General features: G+C 49.3%; 2 protein-coding genes across 7 annotated transcripts; both read right to left on the bottom strand.

Moving 5' to 3' along the window:
* Positions 1-5026: 5026 nt before the first annotated feature.
* LOC120672260 (zinc finger CCCH domain-containing protein 7-like) lies at positions 5027-17304 on the bottom strand. 6 transcript variants are annotated; one of them, XR_005674030.1, is made up of 11 exons: positions 17084-17303; positions 15766-16947; positions 15319-15381; positions 15091-15213; positions 14746-14796; positions 14183-14323; positions 13519-14089; positions 8682-8791; positions 6708-8524; positions 6416-6607; positions 5027-6318 (listed from the first exon to the last, which is right to left on the bottom strand). XR_005674030.1 is itself a non-coding variant. In XM_039952578.1 (7 exons), exons 2-7 carry the CDS (start codon positions 16873-16875, stop codon positions 13529-13531), a joined length of 2049 nt encoding a protein of 682 aa, XP_039808512.1. In that variant the 5' UTR covers positions 16876-16947; positions 17084-17304; the 3' UTR covers positions 13425-13528. The 6 variants fall into 6 exon arrangements, 1 of the variants encoding a protein (XP_039808512.1); XR_005674029.1 differs by having other exon boundaries at positions 5027-6607; positions 6708-7738; positions 7831-8524; XR_005674033.1 differs by having other exon boundaries at positions 5027-6607; positions 6708-8080; positions 8235-8524.
* On the bottom strand, positions 9159-9704 carry LOC120674802 (circumsporozoite protein-like). Its single transcript, XM_039955922.1, has one exon. It carries the CDS (start codon positions 9702-9704, stop codon positions 9159-9161), a length of 546 nt encoding a protein of 181 aa, XP_039811856.1.
* Positions 17305-17980: the final 676 nt, after the last annotated feature.

Here is a 17980-nt window from a genome sequence, read left to right as displayed (position 1 = left end):
TGATGTTGAAGGATATAGCTCGAAGGCCTGAACATGGTGTTATGATCAAGCAGTGCAAGCGAATTTCAAATTGGATACACAATCATGGTCAGTTGAATACAATGATGAGGGATGCAATCGGTGGTGAGTTGGTCAAGTGGAATGCCACTCGATGTGGAACCAACTACATGTTCCTAGAGAGCATCTATCAGAAATGTGATCGTTTCATGCAATGGATGGCATCTACTGAGTTCCAACACAGCAAATGGGCGAATACCGAAGATGGTAGATTTACTCATGCAAGTTTTGCAAGTATGGAGTGGCGGGATGCATTGAAATATATCATCGACACGGTTCAACCAATATACAAGTTCCTCCGCTTCGCTGATCAGGACAAGAAGCCGAACATTTGCGAAGTTGTGATGGCCTACCAGACTATGAAACAGGAGCTACGGTCTTTCTTTAGAACAAATGTTTCGACACTGAAGGAGTATATTCAGGTGGTGGACGAGATGTTAGGTGACGTGTTCATAGGCACTTATGTGGGTCCAGGTAAGCACACACGAGTCATCTATTTTTAAGCTCTATTGACCTGATGCTTATTTTAAGTGATTTATATTTTGCAGCTGCTGTCCTAAATCCGAGGTATGCATATACGATGGATCCAACTCAACAAATGTTTCGTGGACTCAAGGATACATTTCAGCGCATGACGGATATCCAGAGCGCCGTGCAGGCATTGCAGGAGTTTGACGTGTTTCAGCAGAAGGTTGGCGAGTATGGCAATGAAATGGCAATGCGGATGGCGATGGACCCAAAGACATCCCCATGTAAGAGTTACTCCGACTTGAGGATGTCTCCGGCCCACCGATGCGTGAAGAAGGTGATTTCATTGACCAGCTGGACCATCTTTCTTTCTATGATGAGAATAATCCGGTGCGGGAATGGATGGAATATGGTAGATTTAACCGGGCTCCAGTTCTGGACGAGGATGATGATGACGGCGACATCCCTCTCCAGTCCCATATTGTCAGAGATCAAATAAACGTGTCAGATCTACGTGAGGCTATGGGGGATGATTCCATCAGCGATTGGGCACGTTAAAATGTGGGTGACACTCACCTAGGGAAGAGGAAGTTGCAGAAGGGACCTACGAAGGATCACCTGAAGCGTCGAAAAGTCAAAGGAACAGCAAAACCATTGAGGAGCGACACCGAGACTGATGATGGCGAAGGTGAGCGTAGTCCTCCGTATGAAGAGTCCAAGGATAGCAGCTCAGCCGATGATGATGATGATAGTGACGGTGCTGATACTGGTGGTGGTGCTGGTGGTGCTGCTAGTGGTAGTGGTGGTGCTCGTGGTGTTCGTTTCACAGGTATACATTGCACATATAAATGCACACATATTTCTGACTATAAGTATTTACTACTAATTATGATATATGGTTGATTGCAGGGGAGACTCAGTTCACACATGCTACTCAGGACACCGACCATGGAGCACCGCAATCACAGAGGAGAACAGGTGGACCGACGGACAACGACACTCCACAGTACTCTTCTTCCTCCTACAGCGATTCCAGGCACTCTTTTCACTACCCCATTCTTGACATCAGTATGCAGCCACCGGCGAGATGGGTGTACGAATGGGAAGACCCCCATTTTTACACTATGTTAGTTCAGGAATGGCAGACAACATCGGCGTGGACGAGCCAAACTTGGCAACACTAAAAGGCTGAGCTGCTTAGAGTGCGAGGTATCGCTTTGATGTCCACCGCCGAATACCAAACAACGTCACAAATGGGGGTCTTCTCATTCCTACGTTGAACTTTTATTTCATGTGTATAAGTGTATGACTCCATATTTGTATGCACGCTTATTACAATTGTATTTGTATGCATGATTATAAATTGTTGCTTTGGTGTGGTCATTTATATTAATATTTGCATAGCTCATGTCGAAATTTCCTTTTATTTCACATCGGGATCTATTTTTTAACCGTCGGAAAATTTCTTTAAATCACCGGTATACCGGCCAAACCGGCCGGTATACGGGTACGAACCGGTTGACCTAAGGTTTTTGAATTCAATTTTGAATTCCACGAGTACCGACCGGTTACCGGCCAAACCGGACCGGTATACCGGTACCGGACCCCGGCGGTTTGGCCGGTCCATTCGGTAACTTAAACCCTGGTTCCCACACGCCTGAGCGAGTATGGTGGAGGGTGTCATAGCGGTACTGTCAAGCAGTTTATCTCATAAAGGATTCGTATGCCCGGAGATGCCACCATATAATATATATGTATAGTTTTTATCCATATTAACGTATGGGTATATTAACTAGCTAGTCTGATATAAACAAAAGGAAAACGATCGATTGTTGTTATAGGTGAAGTTTTAATCGCATACGCCACATGTAGTCGATCTTTTGTATATTTTTATCTGGGCGTTTGATGGTTGGAAGAGGTGGGCAACTGGGCAAGTCGTCTTAGGAAGCACAATAGAGCAATCGTGAGACACAATTCGAATATATGAAGAACAGAGTAACTTGTGATGTAAATAGTAGCTGAAATTCTGAAAAGCATTGGATGCATGCATGACAGTGACTTGATATCATGTACTGCTACGACGATGTGTCCCATTTGCCATGACAATATTGACAGAGACGTACCTTTGTTGCATTTTATTATAACTTCAAAGGGGACTAATCAACCACGCATTCTTCAGTTATTCAAATTTATTTTCGCTGTTTTTTTGCCCTAATATATCAATTGATGATGCATGTCCCGCCAGGCGGGCGGTGTATGGAAATTTGAAACATTCCGTCGTGACAGCTGACAGGCGGTGAAGTAACAAACGACGAACTCCGCACGAAATCTACCACGCATTTTTTTTCTAGTTAAAAAGGAATGAAAGTATAATCAATTCAATTAACTATGAAAAAAACAACGGCTCGTCCGATCCGTTCACGTAGGATACTTTGATTCCCCGACCCAACCACTGTCGTTGTTCAAAATACTAAATTGAATTTACTAAGTCATTGTTCAGGAATACCACCCGGGTTACTGAACTACTGAAAATTTATTCAGTAATTATGCTCAATCTAGCTATTGCTTTAGATTAAATGCTACAACTAAGGTTTAGGTGTAGAAGAGTATATGGACTCGTTTATATATATTTATCTTCCCATGAGGCAGGTAAATAAAAATATACAATATTTATTAAAATATCTCGATAATAATAGGTGCACGTAAGCATGAGACCGGCCCCTAGTAAAAACAAAGCGGAGATTGGCCGAGGCAGACCGGAAAGGCTAGCTAGCTGCCCATTACTCCTTCCGTTTCAAATTATAAGTCATTCCAAGAATCTCGGAGAGTCAAAAATTTTCAAGTTTGACCAAATTTTATACAACAAGATAATAACATTTACGATACCAATTAAGTATCATTAGATTATTTATTAGTTATATTTTTATAGTATACCTATTTGATGTCATAAATCTTTGTGTTTCTCTCTATAATTTTGGTTAAACTTTGAAATAGTTTGACTCTCCAACATTCTTGGAATGATTTATAATTTGAAACGGAGGGAGTACTTATTATTAATTAAACACGTGGCGATGGCGATGGCGATGGCGCTCAGATCGGGGGGGGGGGGGGGGGGGGGGGGGGGCGCTGCCTTTTTGGCGCCATCATGTCGCCGGCTGCAATCCATATCGATCTAAGCTGCCTATCACTGCCCGGCCCTGGCGACTGATTAATCAGGATATCATGGATGGATCACCGATTAATAATTAACTAGCGATGATCTTGTGATTAGCGGCGATCGAGCAGTGGGTCGCTGTCAGAGGCTGCTGCTGCTGCTGCGGTTTTATTCTGTGGAGCAGGTGGTCGCGTCCGGACAAGCGTCAAGGGGCCGGGGCCGGGGCCGGATCGAGGACATGCCATGTGCCACCTCATCTCCCACGCTTAAAATTATCGCTTCGGTTTTCCTTCAATCTTTCCTTCCACCCTCTCCTCGGATGCCATCCACGCCGAGTGGGTCCCAATTATATACATATTGCTTCAACCCTGAAAGTAAGGTGGACTAAGCTCTGATGCTATCTTCACAATTCAATTATAAAGGCCTGTTCAATTTTTTTTTGGTAACGTTTACAACACTAATTAGAAGTATTAAACATAGACTAACTATAAAACTAATTACACGGATGGACGAAAAATCGCAAGATGAATCTATTAAACCTAATTAATCCATCATTAGAGGTTGTTTACTGTAGCACAATATTATCTAATTATTACATAATTAGGTTCATTAGATTCATCTTGTGATTTCACCCTGAGGTTATGGAATGGGTTTTGTTAGTTATCCACATTTAATACTTCTAATTAGTGGTCAAACATTCAAAGTTACTGTAGCGCATGAAATGTTTTGGAAACTAAACAGATAAAAATATTTATATATTAAAATTGTATAAGATTAGAGTCCAACCTTTATAGGGGCCGGCCCTTAGATTGTCTAAATTAAAAATTAAGTCTCTTTACCACCTTACCACCCTTACCAGACACCTGGCCCTCGAAGTATTTGAATTTGGGGATAATGTATAAGCATCTAAAATGAAACGACGTATGTATATTTCGGCAAGACAAGTGGTACCATGACAGTGTTTAAAGTAATAAAATAGAGAAACTTGGCAGTGCCTATACGTTAGGAGAGTAGCGCCCCTCTTTTGTATAGGTGTTTTCCCAAAATATCTGCAGGTGGTATAATGTATTTTTTTTTTGTCCTTCAATTTTCTGTGCTAATAACAAAAAAGCATAAATGCCTCGCCTAGTGGCTTTTCAAACATTCTAGTCCTTCCATTTGAAAATATAAATGACATTTAAACAGACGAAATAATAGCCTAAAAGAATCAATTTTGCTTGTTCTAAACATCACATATTTAAAAGCGGATAGGAGGAAGTACCTTATTACTAACTGAATCAGGATTCAAAGTGGCAACTAGTTGAATCACGGTAAGAGAACCATCTATTTCCAACTCTTAGTGGCAACTAGTTGAATCACGGTACGAGAACCATCTATTTCCAACTCTGAGTACTTTACAAAAGAAAAGGAATCCATCTCCACTACTCCTGGGTATAATTACGGCAAACCATACTTACTTGCACCTATCAAATTTTGAATCGGGAGCTGAAAACGGACACGCTAGCTGTTCAGAAGGTGCCGACTGAGTTTCCAATTATTGTCAGAACTGACGATACCAATACCAATACCAAGCACATGTATCTATTCACCCCGTGTCTCTTTAGCTTCGGTCCTTTTGGGCTGCAAAAGGCACTCATCCACTACGCGACTTGCTGGTCTGCCTTTTCTCAGCACATCATTGACACATCGCGGCAGCTCTTCAGCGTCGATCCAGAGGAAGATTAGATCCAGCCTTTTTCCCAACATAACAAGACCAAAAAGAATATCCACATGAGCAACAACACCATCAATGATTAGCAGATAGTTTGGCATCGTGTGCCAGCAGCCAGTCAGCACTCAGCAGCAAAGGTAGGAGGAGTATACTTCATCCTTGTTTTTTTTTTTGGGTGCAGCATCATACGAGCAAAACACAACTGCATTTCAGCAGTCAATGCACACAGTTTTGCATGCTAGCTGTCTCCATGAAGCAAGAGCTGCTCATAGTAGATACTGTGATTTCTATTTGCAGGTAGGGCCATATATATCAGCATCAATGCACTCAAATTCTAATCATCTATGATTTTTTTTAAAAAGGCGGTCAAGGAGCGAATTATGAGCCCGAATATAGGCGATGTCCGTGTCATACTGTCATGAGAAGGACAGGTCTACCCCACTCTCGCAGACGTAGTTTTTGAACCAGAGAGCTGGAAGTCGACCAATTGGGAGAAGGAAGCTCAGGGGTTCAGGCAACATGAGCCATGAAAGCTGGAATATAATCTGATCGACAGCGCAAGCACACGCTCCCCTGAACGATGAATTGCACATTTTGTCGTCGTCGAAACAAAAGGAAACAGACCTGCTGAAATACAAAATTGGTAAGTTAGTTAGCTATCTCGTACAAGATTGGACAGAAAGATCATGAGGAAAAAAAGGGTGTGCAGCATGTTAATCCCTTGGTGAGGAGAAGCGGCCGAGTGTTTGCGTAGATTGTGAGATGATATATGATGAGCATGAGGACAAGGCACAATCCAGGGTTCAAGGATCGTCGTAGTCGCCTCGGTCGACATCGTGTTCTGGGGATTCTTTGGTGATAGGCCTCCGTTCCTGATCTTGACCGAAGCTGCAGTAACAGAAGGCCTGACAGGTACCTTACCTGCAAGCTTTGCCCCCAAGAAAAAAAAACGAGTTTTGGTAGGATCAAGAAAGCCATGATGCCATTGTGTCTTCACCAAATACAGGATCAGGAAAGGGACGCACTGGACACCACAGCACGAGCTACATGGCAATGAAAAGGCCCAAAGGTCTGGAGGTCTCGAGCTCCATAACTAGCCCCCAATTATTCCTGCTCCTTATTGATAAGCCGCAACCGGTGGAGATTAATTGATCTAAAGAAAAGGACCGATGGAGATTAACCAGCTGCTGATCGTTGCTCAAACACTCGATGAAAACCTGAGTCCACATGTTCACATGAACAACCGAGACCCTGATTCAGACATGTGGTGAAGTAGATAGCAAAAAAAAAATCTTTTGATTCTAGGAATATAAATACCTTTAGTTGAGCATCAACTGTACTTGTTATTGCTGCTGTCTGACAAGGCTGGGAAAGAGACGTAAAGTCATGAACAAGGGCTTATTGTCTAGCAACGGCCAAAATGGATTCAGTCTGAGCAGTCAAAGCACAACAGCTAAGGAACAGTGGAGTACACAATACATACAGGAGCCATCCTGTTACGGATTCAACTGGAGCAGAGGCGTCCCAGGAAGCAGCTGCTCAAGCTGAATCTGAATTCAGAGGCCGGACATTAGCAGAAGGAATGCAGGAGTTTTCCAGTTAGCAGATCGAGAGCAGAAAGAATGCAGGAGTTTTCCAGTTAGCAGATCGAGAGGGGTGTGAGGAATACAAGTCCAGTGCGAACACGAGAACAGACAAGGAACAAAACGGCGTCAAGCAGCAAGTTCAGGTTGAGATAGGGTGAACGGAACGCACTGTCAGGCTAAGGTCATTGGAGAAGTGGCAGGTAAGCATGGCATTCTGCTCACTTTGCGGCTGTGGAAAAAACGCAGCCAGAGCATGTGCTCTCGTCTACCAACCTATCGGTCGACTGTTGACTGGAGAGAGAGAAAGGAAAAGGAACACACACAAGACGATCGACCCTGCCTCAACTGTGAGAGAGAGAAAGGAAAAGGAACACAGACAAGACGATCGACCCTGCCTCAACTGTTGGCTGCGTATAGGATCAAAAAGAGGGTAACTGTCAAATATGATGAAATTTTGGAGGCAGCTAGCTTTGTTTCGGCTCGAAATTCTAGTGGAGCAACACTTCATAGCTACATATGGAAACATTTTGTTTCGGAGCTGGATGCGTGTGTGCAACAGCCGCAGATGAGCTGAGCTGAGCTTCTCCGGCGTGTTTGAAGGTGACAGAAAAGGGCTCCTTCACAAACTTGTAAACGAGAATTCTTCACCAAGTAGCCAGGGAAGGAAACAGAGTAGCTGCCCTCACTTTCTCAGAGACGAGGATCTCACTGCCTCATCGACACGTGAATCAGCTCATCCACGAAACAAGGACACATGTTCAGCTGCACAAGTCGCCCAAACCATGATGCCGAGTCAGTTGCTTTCAGGAGGAGATAGTAATTCTCTTCCATCAAGGTAACATACCATGGCTTACCTCAGCTCAGATTCTTGGTAACAGATCAAGTGCCAATTATTGGTACACCTAAACCGCTCCTTCCATGCGCACGAGGCAGCAACATAAAAACAGAACTCAAGATGCGGATTTACTTATGATGGCAACTCGTTCCCAGAGAGAAATGACACCATCATAGATCATACGATCCGCAGAACAGACCCAACTGTTCATGTGGCAGCACGCCCAGCAGGAGTAGAGGGACAGCTCACATGCCTGCTTGCATGGCAAGCTGCAGTGATGAATCAGCATGTGAGCCCTCTCAGTGACCATGTGAATGTAATTCTGAATCGATGAAACATCAGCAGAGATGTCGACAGCAAGTAGGCACCGGACATGCCCGAACCGGATTTGAGACTAAGCAACAGCCACAGTCCAGCTCATACCTGGGCCCCTCCAGCATCTGCCGTGGTGTACCACAGTCTCCAGCTAGTTCACAAGTAATTCTGAACACAAGAGACAGGATCAGAGATCCCCTGGAGTACCGCATGAATGCAACTCCAGACCATGCATTGCACCAGGCTAATGTTGGTCGCCACCAAAGGACCCATAATTCTGCCACAGATGTGCTGGGAATCATGATGATGATCCAAGACTAATTGGCAGCCCTGGTAGCTGCCTGCCATTCTCATGTGGCAACCGACGTAAAGCTCTTGCATGGAGGAATCTGGGCTCCCTGGCATGAAAAAAGTTGACAAGATCACTTTTGTTTCCTCAAACTAAGGGTAAGGCAGAAGCTTGATAGCAAAGCAAATCAGCCCACATACAGTAAGTTCTCATGGGGAAGAATCTTTCAATCAACAGCTCAACAGAAAGAAATGTACGGAACCCACCTGACAGGAGAGGTGCCTCACAAAACAGTCCCTGTTAGGAACCAAAATATGACACATCAAGTCCCATTGCGCTACCTCGTGAATTGGAGTTCACAACTTTTCCATGACATCTAAACAAAGGAATCATGTCAGGTTTCTGTGCCAAAGCTGCAGATAAATTCAACATTAAACCAATATTCACAAGGAGTCCACTAAACAAGCCCTATAAACTGGAGGCAGAGTATTAGAAGTATCACATGGGCATGGGCATGGGCATGAACTCAATACTTATAAACTACAACCGGCAAAAATTCACAGTGACTTACAATATAGCACAAACATAACTGTAAAATAGAGGTATGAAAAGGTAGAATAGCGCACACATACTTTCCTCTAACTGTTGGTGTATATGTGAGCCCATGTATAGATGCCCATCTAGAGGCCCATGTATAGGATCTATATATCCCACCCTTCTAGGGTTTGGAGTAATACAAGCCATTATTCTCTCCTACCTCTCTTACATGGTATCAGACTAGCTCCATGGCCGCCCGGCCGCCGGCCTTCTCCTTCCCTCCTCTCCCCTATTTCTGGATCTGGCGGCACATCCTCTGGCGCCCCAGCCGCTGCCCTGCCCTGGCGCGCCTCTAGCGCTGCCGGGCCGTCCCCTGGCGCTGCGGGAGCGGGCCTCTGGGGCCCTGCTCCGGCCGCCCCGGCCGCTGCTTCGCCGGCGCAGCCGCCGGCCTCCCTGGCCGTGCCCGTCCCTGCCTGGTGCGCCCCGGCTGCGGGGGTCGCGGGCCCTGCTGCAGCGAGCGTTGCCGCCGCCGCGCAGGGCCCCCTGGCCGCACCCCCTGCCACCTCCATGGCCGGACGGGCCGCTGCTGTGCCGGCGTCGCCGCAGGCCTCCCTGGCCGCGCGGCCCGCTGCTTTGCCGGCGCCGGCCTCCCTGGCCGTGCGGGCCGCGCCCGCCCCTGCCTGGTGCGCCCCGGCCGCGGGGTCGCAGGCCCTGCTGCAGCGTGCGTTGCCGCCGCCGCGCAGGGCCCCCATGGCCGTGCCCCCTGCCACCTCCATGGCCGCGTGGGCCGCTGCTGTGCCGGCGCCGCCGCCGGCCTCCCTGGCCTTGCCGCCCTTGTGGCACCATCCCGCGGCCACTCCTCTGGCCGCGCCCAGCGCCGCCGCCGCCGCCACCGCTGCACCGCCCTCCGCGCCGCTGTCACCGCAGCCCAGGGCGCAAGGGCCGCGGGCGTGTCTGGGCTGCGGCGGCGGCGCTGGGCGCGGCCAGAGGAGTGACCGCGGGATGGTGCCACACGGGCGACAAGGCCAGGGAGGCCGGCGGCGGCGCCGGCACAGCAGCGGCCCACGCGCAGGCCACCGCTGCTGCCGCCCACGTAGCCCGTGGATGCGCCCTCGGCGCCTCTTCCCGCGCCCGCGCCGCCCGTGGCCGCGATGGCCACCAATGCTGCTACGGCCGACGCGGCTCTCGCCGCGGCCCTCGGCGCCGCCAAGTCCGAGGCCGCGGCGGCTCAGGAGAGGGCCCGCGCGGCTGCCCTCGCTTGGGAGCGCGAGCGCTCCGCGGCCGACGCTCTCACTCGTCGGGCCGCCGCAGAGACGCCCTACTTCCTTGTCCCGCCTGTCTCCTTCCTCGAGCACGGCACTTCGTCCTCCCACCAGGCTCCGCCCTCTGGATCTGGACCTGGTGCTCCTCTCACCGGCCAGACCGGGGGTGGGGGAGGCAGCGGGCGTCGTCGGCGGAGGGGACGTGGTGGTGGTGCTGGAGGCCGTCAGGGCACTCCGACTCCTGCTTCTGGCCCTGGAGGTACGCCCTGGCCATCTTTCAGCGCCCCATGATCAGGGCACATCCCGATGTGGCCGTTTCAGGGTCAGGGAGGGGGGACTCGTCCTCCGCCCCAGCCGGTGGCCATGCTCACCGGTGTGACACCGTTCTGGACCCCACCCGCTCTGCCCAGTCAGCAGCCGACCTAGCCTGGGGGGTGGGACCAGGCCGTACTGGCGCAGTCCTTCAGCGCCATGGGGCGGACGCCGCCGGTCAGCACCGAGTGGATCGCCGACTCGGGTGCCTCCTTCCACACCACCCCAGATGCCGGTATCCTCTCTTCTGTCCGACCCCCACACCCCTCTTGTCCTTCCATCATGGTTGGTGATGGGTCTTGCCTTCCTGTCACCGCCGTTGGTTCTGCTCCTAGTTCTTTTCGTCTTCCCAATGTCCTTATTTCTCCTCGGATGGTTCATAACCTTCTTTCTATTCGTCAGTTTACAGCTGACAACTCTTGTTCCATCAAGTTTGATTCTTCTGGCCTCACTGTAAAGGCTTCGGCCTCCCGGCGTCCACTACTCAGGTGTGACAGCACGGGGCCCATTTACACCCTTCGTCTTCCGTCTTCCGCTGCACCACTCTCGCCTTCTTCGTCTGCCGCTTTTGTCGCGACGCCGTCTTCCACCACCTGGCACCGCCGTCTTGGTCACCCTGGCCGCGACGTTCTGGCTCAGCTCAGTCGTAGTACCGATGTTCCGTGTACTAGGGCTCTTGCTGAGCACCTCTGCCATGCGTGCCAGATTAGTCGTCATGTTCGGCTTTCTTTTTCCTCTTCTTCTTCGCATGCGACACATGCCTTCGATCTTGTTCACTGTGACTTGTGGACCTCTCCTGTTCTCAGCCTCTGGCTACAAATACTATCTGGTGGTGGTCGATGATTTCTCACACTACTCTTGGACTTTTCCTTTGCGCGCCAAGTCTGAGACCTTCCCCACCCTCCTCCACTTTTTTGCCTGGGTGTCCACTCAGTTCGGCCTCACCATTAAGGCCGTCCAGTGTGACAACGGGCGTGAGTTCGACAACTCCACCTCCCGTTCTTTCTTCCTCTCTCGGGGTGTTCAGCTGCGTATGTCTTGTCCGTATACCTCTCCCCAGAACGGCAAGGCTGAGCGGATGATTCGCATGACGAACGACGTCATGCGCATCCTTCTGATCCAGGCCTCTCTGCCCCCGCGCTTCTGGGCCGAGAGCCTCCACACCGCCACCTACTTGCTTAACCGTCTTCCGTCCACTTCTTCTCCTGCTCCCACTCCACACCACGCACTCTTTGATACCCCTCCTCGCTACGACCACCTTCGGGTCTTCGGGTGTACATGTTATCCTAACATCTCCGCCACTGCTCCTCACAAGCTGGCGCCCCGCTCGTCTCGTTGTGTTTCTTGGTTACTCCCCTAACCACAAGGGGTACCGATGCTTTGACCTCACCTCTCGCCGCGTCCTCCGGGGTTTCACCCAGCGGTCTGGGGTGGACTATGATGAGACCTTCAGTCCAGTGGTGAAGCCCGCTACGGTGCACACGGTCCTCTCGCTTGCGCTCTCGCGCTCTTGACCTGTGCACCAGCTGGACGTGAAGAATGCTTTTCTTCACGGCACTCTGTCAGAGACTGTCTACTGCTCTCAGCCAGCGGGATTTGTGGACTCGAGTCATCCGGATATGGTCTGCCGGCTCAACAAGTCTCTCTATGGTCTGAAGCAGGCTCCTCGGGCTTGGTACTCTCGGTTCGCCACGTTCTTGCTGACATTGGGGTTCACCGAGGCCAAGTCTGACACGTCTCTCTTCATCTACCGCCGGGGGGTGAGACTGCATATCTGCTGCTCTATATCGATGACATTGTGCTCACAGCCTCCAGTCAGCAGTTGCTTCAGAGTGTCATCTCCTCTCTGCAGCAGGAGTTTGCTATGAAGGATCTGTGTCAGCTCCACCACTTCTTGGGCGTCACTGTTGAGCCTCGCCCGTCTGATCTTCTCCTTCACCAGCGGCAGTACGCACTTGATATTCTAGAGCGGGCTGGGATGACTGATTGCAAGCCCTGCTCCACTCCTGTCGACACTCAGGCGAAGCTGTCTGCTGATCTGGGTGATCTGGTGGCTGATCCTACTGCCTACCAGAGTCTAGCCGGCGCTTTGCAGTACCTCACATTCACCAGGCCGAACCTCACATACGCTGTTCAGCAGGTCTGTCTCTATATGCATGATCCCCGGGAGTCACACCTTGCTGCGCTGAAGCGTCTCCGCTACGTCCGTGGTACTGTGGACCTCGGCCAGGTGCTTCACCGCTCGTCCTCTGCTGAGCTGGTGGTCTACACCGACGCTGACTGGGCTGGCTGTCCGGACACTCGTCACTCCACTTCCGGCTACGCCGTCTTTTTGGGCGGCAACCTGGTCTCCTGGTCGTCCAAGTGGCAGCCGGTTGTCTTCCGCTCTAGTGCCGAGGCGGAGTACCGGGCTGTCGCCAACAGCGTGGCGGAGGCGTCCTGGCTACAACAGCTCTTGGCGGAGCTACACAGCCCGCTCGCCAACAGCACGCTCGTCTATTGCGACAACGTCAACGCCGTGTATCTCTCCATCAACCCCGTCCAGCATCAGCGGACGAAGCATGTGGGGATCGACCTACACTTCGTGCGCGACAGGGTCGCCATCGGCGATGTTCGGGTACTCCATGTCCCGACTACCTCCCAGTTTGCCGACATCTTCACTAAGGGACTACCCTCCTCAACCTTCTCGGAGTTTCGCTCCAGCCTCAACGTAGCAGGTGGCTAGTTGTTGCTGTCGGGGGGGGGGGGGGGGGGTATTTGCCTTTTGTACTCTCTTCTTGTCCAGTCTTGAACACCGCTGCGCCGGTTGTTCAGACTGCGGGGGGGGTGTTGGCTTTCTTGTTGTCCAGTCTTGAACACCGCTGTGCCGGTTGTTCAGACTGCGGGGGAATGTTGGTGTATATGTGAGCCCATGTATAGAGGCCCATGTATAGGATCTATATATCCCACCCTTCTAGGGTTTTGAGTAATACAAGTCATTATTCTCTCCTACCTCTCTTACACTAACTGCCAGCACCAAACAAGAACTCCTGAAAAATCCTAGAGGCCTCGGAGATTTCCGGCTGAGTATGTACTGATGTTGCAGCAGAATTAATAGGTAAACTAGCTTTTTTCAGGTCTGAAAATGGAAGCATGGTAGCTTCCTTTGATGAATTCTTCTCATCTAGCAGTGATTCCTGATCATTTTTCTTGGCATTTTTTTGCTTCTCTGCTTCATGTCCTCCAATGTACTGATGTTGAGTGGCATTAGCATTCCTAGGCTTCTCAATGGACAAAGCATCCAGGTGCGGGCTGCTCGAATTTGATCCACTTTTACCAAACGGAAGAAACTGCACACCCTTTGGAATACGATTAGACACATTTTGAGAATTGATAGAGAAGCCAGACAGATTTTTCAGGATGGAACACTGTTGTTTGGTAGAAGCAGAGGTCACAGGTTCACCACTGTGAACTGTTGAGGTTTTCTGGCTGCTTGTATGCTCTCTGCGGTTGGTTTTCTCATATGCCAGTGAAGCATCAGATGGCTTTGCATCTTGTGTGGGAGTACCTTCCGTAGTTCGCATCTGTGTATAATTAATCAATCATTTAACGGGTTGCCAAAAAAACTCCTCTTATAAATAAGGAAAAGGCAGAAAAACATTAGGTCAATTACGTACCACATGAGAGAATTTGCATCTATCACCTCTGATGCACATGCCATTGTTCTTATAGTTATGGCATTCATACTTTGACAACTCATGATCATATGGACAATCATCTCCTTTCAAACAAGAACCACAAGCAAAATGCTTGCAGGGCTGCAAGAAAGAAAAATGTATTAGAAAAACATGGCATGCATCAAAACAAGTAATAGTAGTTAGATGCATTTTGATGTATCATGTGAGCACTCATAATTTTGTGCAAAACCTAAATAAGCATCAGTAGGGACATTTTGCTTTACCATCTTGCTCAAGTTCGAAATGGAACTTTACTGAAATATAGAGTATGGGCAAATGTGGACGAAATGTGCTCATGTTTTCCTTTTCTTTTTGAGTGAGTGGTCTTGGTATCCTATTACTACATATAGGACCATAACTCAACATAGACTGAGGGATGGCATTGGATAAAATAGGTCTATTTGAAGGATAAGCCCCTGTACAGAAACCCACTACTCATAACAGTATAATTATAATGCACAAGAAACACAACAATCAAATGATAAATTTGATATCATAGATACCTTAGATTTTGTTGATGGTGTAAAATCATGGGAGAACTTGCACTTACTTCCCTGCAAAAGAGAAAAGGGAAATCAGATTCTCTAACTATCAACAATAGAAAAATCCACTCAGCATGAAATAGAAAATAATACACACGAAACAACTTAGGTTAACATCTTCTTCATTTCATAAGGCTTGATCATGATACCTAGCAATCTATGACTACATCACAATACAAAGGAACTAGCAGCATAGATGAACTTTCAGCCCAAAGGATAGCAGAAAATGTAAAAAGAAAAGTAGCACTAGATGAAAAACACAATGTGGTCCCAGTGAAATAAGTTAGGTGGCCAGATAAAATTTACCTGCTGGCACTTCCCATGGTCATAGAAGTGGCAAGGTTTTTTTGGCTTTGTAACATGTTGAAGTTTTGGTCTTTTTACTCCATCAGCTATCCGTTGCTTTGCCCGCTTCTTTCTTTTATTTTCCTGTGCAACAATTGTCCATAACATTGGAAAGCAAATTTCACACTTCAGAAAACACAGTTCAGATAACAGCGATGGAATTCAAAAGGTGCCAAGACCATAACATACTGTCTTTTTAGCCTTCCTCTCTTCTGTCAAAGAGCGTTTTCTCTTCTTTCCAGGGTTGGTAGCCTGTAATAGATTTGAAGGGGAGATATTGAAAATCAGTATATCCAGTCAAAACAATATCAGCAGAGAAGAATGTATTGTAATCATGGCACAAAGATAGCCATCTCTGGCATGGAGCTTTGTGCTTGTATTACAGAGTGTAAATGTTGTATCATTGTAACTTGTAAGGTGTGGAATTTAAAATCTAGACATGTATGATTTGGAAAAAAAACAAAACCCTACTGAATTCAATATTGGGAAACATTGGCATCACATGAAACATTGAACCTCACTAGGTAAACAAACTGGAAAATACATTAATACATTATTACACAGAAGAAGAAACAATAGGTAATCTTTGAAACTGATCAGTTTATATATATATAAAAAAAGACATGTATTCAATACCTCATTGCCAGGCAGCGGCGTCTCATTCCAATCCACAACTTCATCATAACTGACAGCTTGAGCCCTAGTAACAGATATTTGTTCATCACCCCTGAAATTAGCATCCTTGTTCAGTGTAAGATGACCATTTCCTACAATTTCAGGTTTCGGGTGCAAATTTACAGACTGTATGCCATGGTCACAGGCCCCTGAGCCCCTGCTAACGGAATCACCTCCCAATTTCTCATCTTCAGCATTATCATCATCAACAAGCTCAGAATCTCCAGATTCTTCTGAATCCAAATCCTGAAACTCACCATCAATCTCTCCTTCCTCGAAACCACCATCTTCATTCAGTTCACGATCTAAATTGTTCACAGGTTCTCCATCTTCAATCCCACCTCCTGATTGTTTCAAATCCTCAGATGCTTTACTATTCTGCAGCTCACCTCCAGAAACCACACAAGTCTGCACTGGTATCACGCCAGCACCAACATCATCAATCAGCCCAGTGAAGTTGGTCATCATCGCGTCAAGCAGCAGCTGCCCATCGTCATTACCCAATGCTCCATCTACTGATTCGTCAACCTCAGTAGTCTCCAAGCAAGCCTTCACCAACTTCAGAGCATCGTCCTCCACCACCAGCGTTCCAGCTCCAATCTTTAACTCCTCAATCACGGCGCCGGTGTTACCACAGGTGCTTTCTACAGCAACTACCTCATCCACATCATCATGTGAGTGTTGCGGAGCCTCAGCCTCACAAGGGTCACCTGTAGGGTTCGCCGTGGCCAGTTGCTCCCTCGCTAGTGAGACGGTCTCGTGGAGTGAAGGGCCTCCCGCATCAGCCACCTCTTTCTCCACATCCTTCAGCCAATCAAAATCGGCGCCTTCAGGCACCTGTGCAGAATCACCGGAGTGCCCGCCGGTAGGGTTCGCGACGGCGGGCTCGCCCTCGATCGGTGCAGTGCCCACTCGGGAAGAAGGCTGGAGGTGGAGGCGGTGGGAGAAGAGGCGGGAGAGCGTGCGGTAGGAGGCACTGTCGAGGTGCGACCGCCGGCGAGTTAGGACGGCAGCGGCGGCGAGGGGGGCAGGAGGAGGCACCACGGGAGATGCAGCGAGGGCATCCTCCATGGCAGGGGCGGGTTGATTTGAGAGGTGGGTATTCAAAATTTCAAATGGTGCAAGACAGCCCAAAGTTCAGACCTACAAATTGCAAGTATTCAAGTTTCAGAAAAAAAATTCCTCACTGTATTGCTGCTAATTTTTAACAAATTCATAAGTAATCACAAATTGCAATGACACATTTTCACGAAATATGGATAAATTCGTCAATCCTCACCTTGGTTCACTTCACTGGCTTTGTACGAGGACGATGCCCGCTGCCTGGTCGCCGGTCGGTGCCTCGGTGGTCGCTGCGGTCCGTCGGCCGTCGCGTTGCCGCCTCTGGATGGCTTCCTGCTCTGCGCGTGCGCGACGGCGCGTGCACGGCGGTCCTGCGCAGCTCGGCGGCGGCACCCCGGCGCGGCGTGGGCGCGCGGCAGGCGGCCAGAGCCTGGCCCCTGCGCGAGCGCGGCCTGGGCGCGGCGCGCGCGGGGCCCGGGGGCGGCTAGCGCCGGGCGTCCGGGCGCTGGGAGCGAGACAGCCGGGGCAAGGCGGCGGCGCCCGGCAGGACGGGCGGCTAGGGCGAGACGGGCCCACGGCGAGTCGGCGCGGCCGGGCGGGGGCAATCCGGAGACAGGAGTCGGGGGGAGGGGGGCGTCGGTCTGGATGACTTGATTTTGGGCCGTCTAGGCCTGGGTGGACCGGCGGTGGGGAGATGGAAGGTCGGCTTGCTCCATCCGTGGAGAGCCAGGCTCGGACAGCCATTTTGCATCGCGAGGACCAGGCTGTGGGGCTGCTCCAGCCAACCAAACACGCGTCTGTCGAATCTCGGGAGCCTGGATGGGGTAAAACCAGGCAACCAATCAGCCCCGAAGATTCGTGCAGAACGAAAATGAGTGGCAGAGATTACTATAGATGGTCATTCGGGCCCGGCTGAAACGTCCCCTCATAAGAGAAGATTTAAATGTGATACAAAAATCAGTCCCAGGAGGCTGATGACACATTTATTACATCAGATGGTTCATTACCGTACAACTCTACGCGGTAGTGAGCAGAGAAGCGCCACTATCGCGAGAATTACAACCCACACCCACACAGCGATATTAATTATAAAAAGGGGGTCATCAGAGTCTTG

The sequence above is a fragment of the Panicum virgatum genome, chromosome 5N (assembly GCF_016808335.1).
Source record: "Panicum virgatum strain AP13 chromosome 5N, P.virgatum_v5, whole genome shotgun sequence".
Classification (NCBI taxonomy): domain Eukaryota; kingdom Viridiplantae; phylum Streptophyta; class Magnoliopsida; order Poales; family Poaceae; genus Panicum; species Panicum virgatum.
Note: the sequence above shows the minus strand (reverse complement) of the source record. Positions and strands in the feature narration are given on the sequence as shown.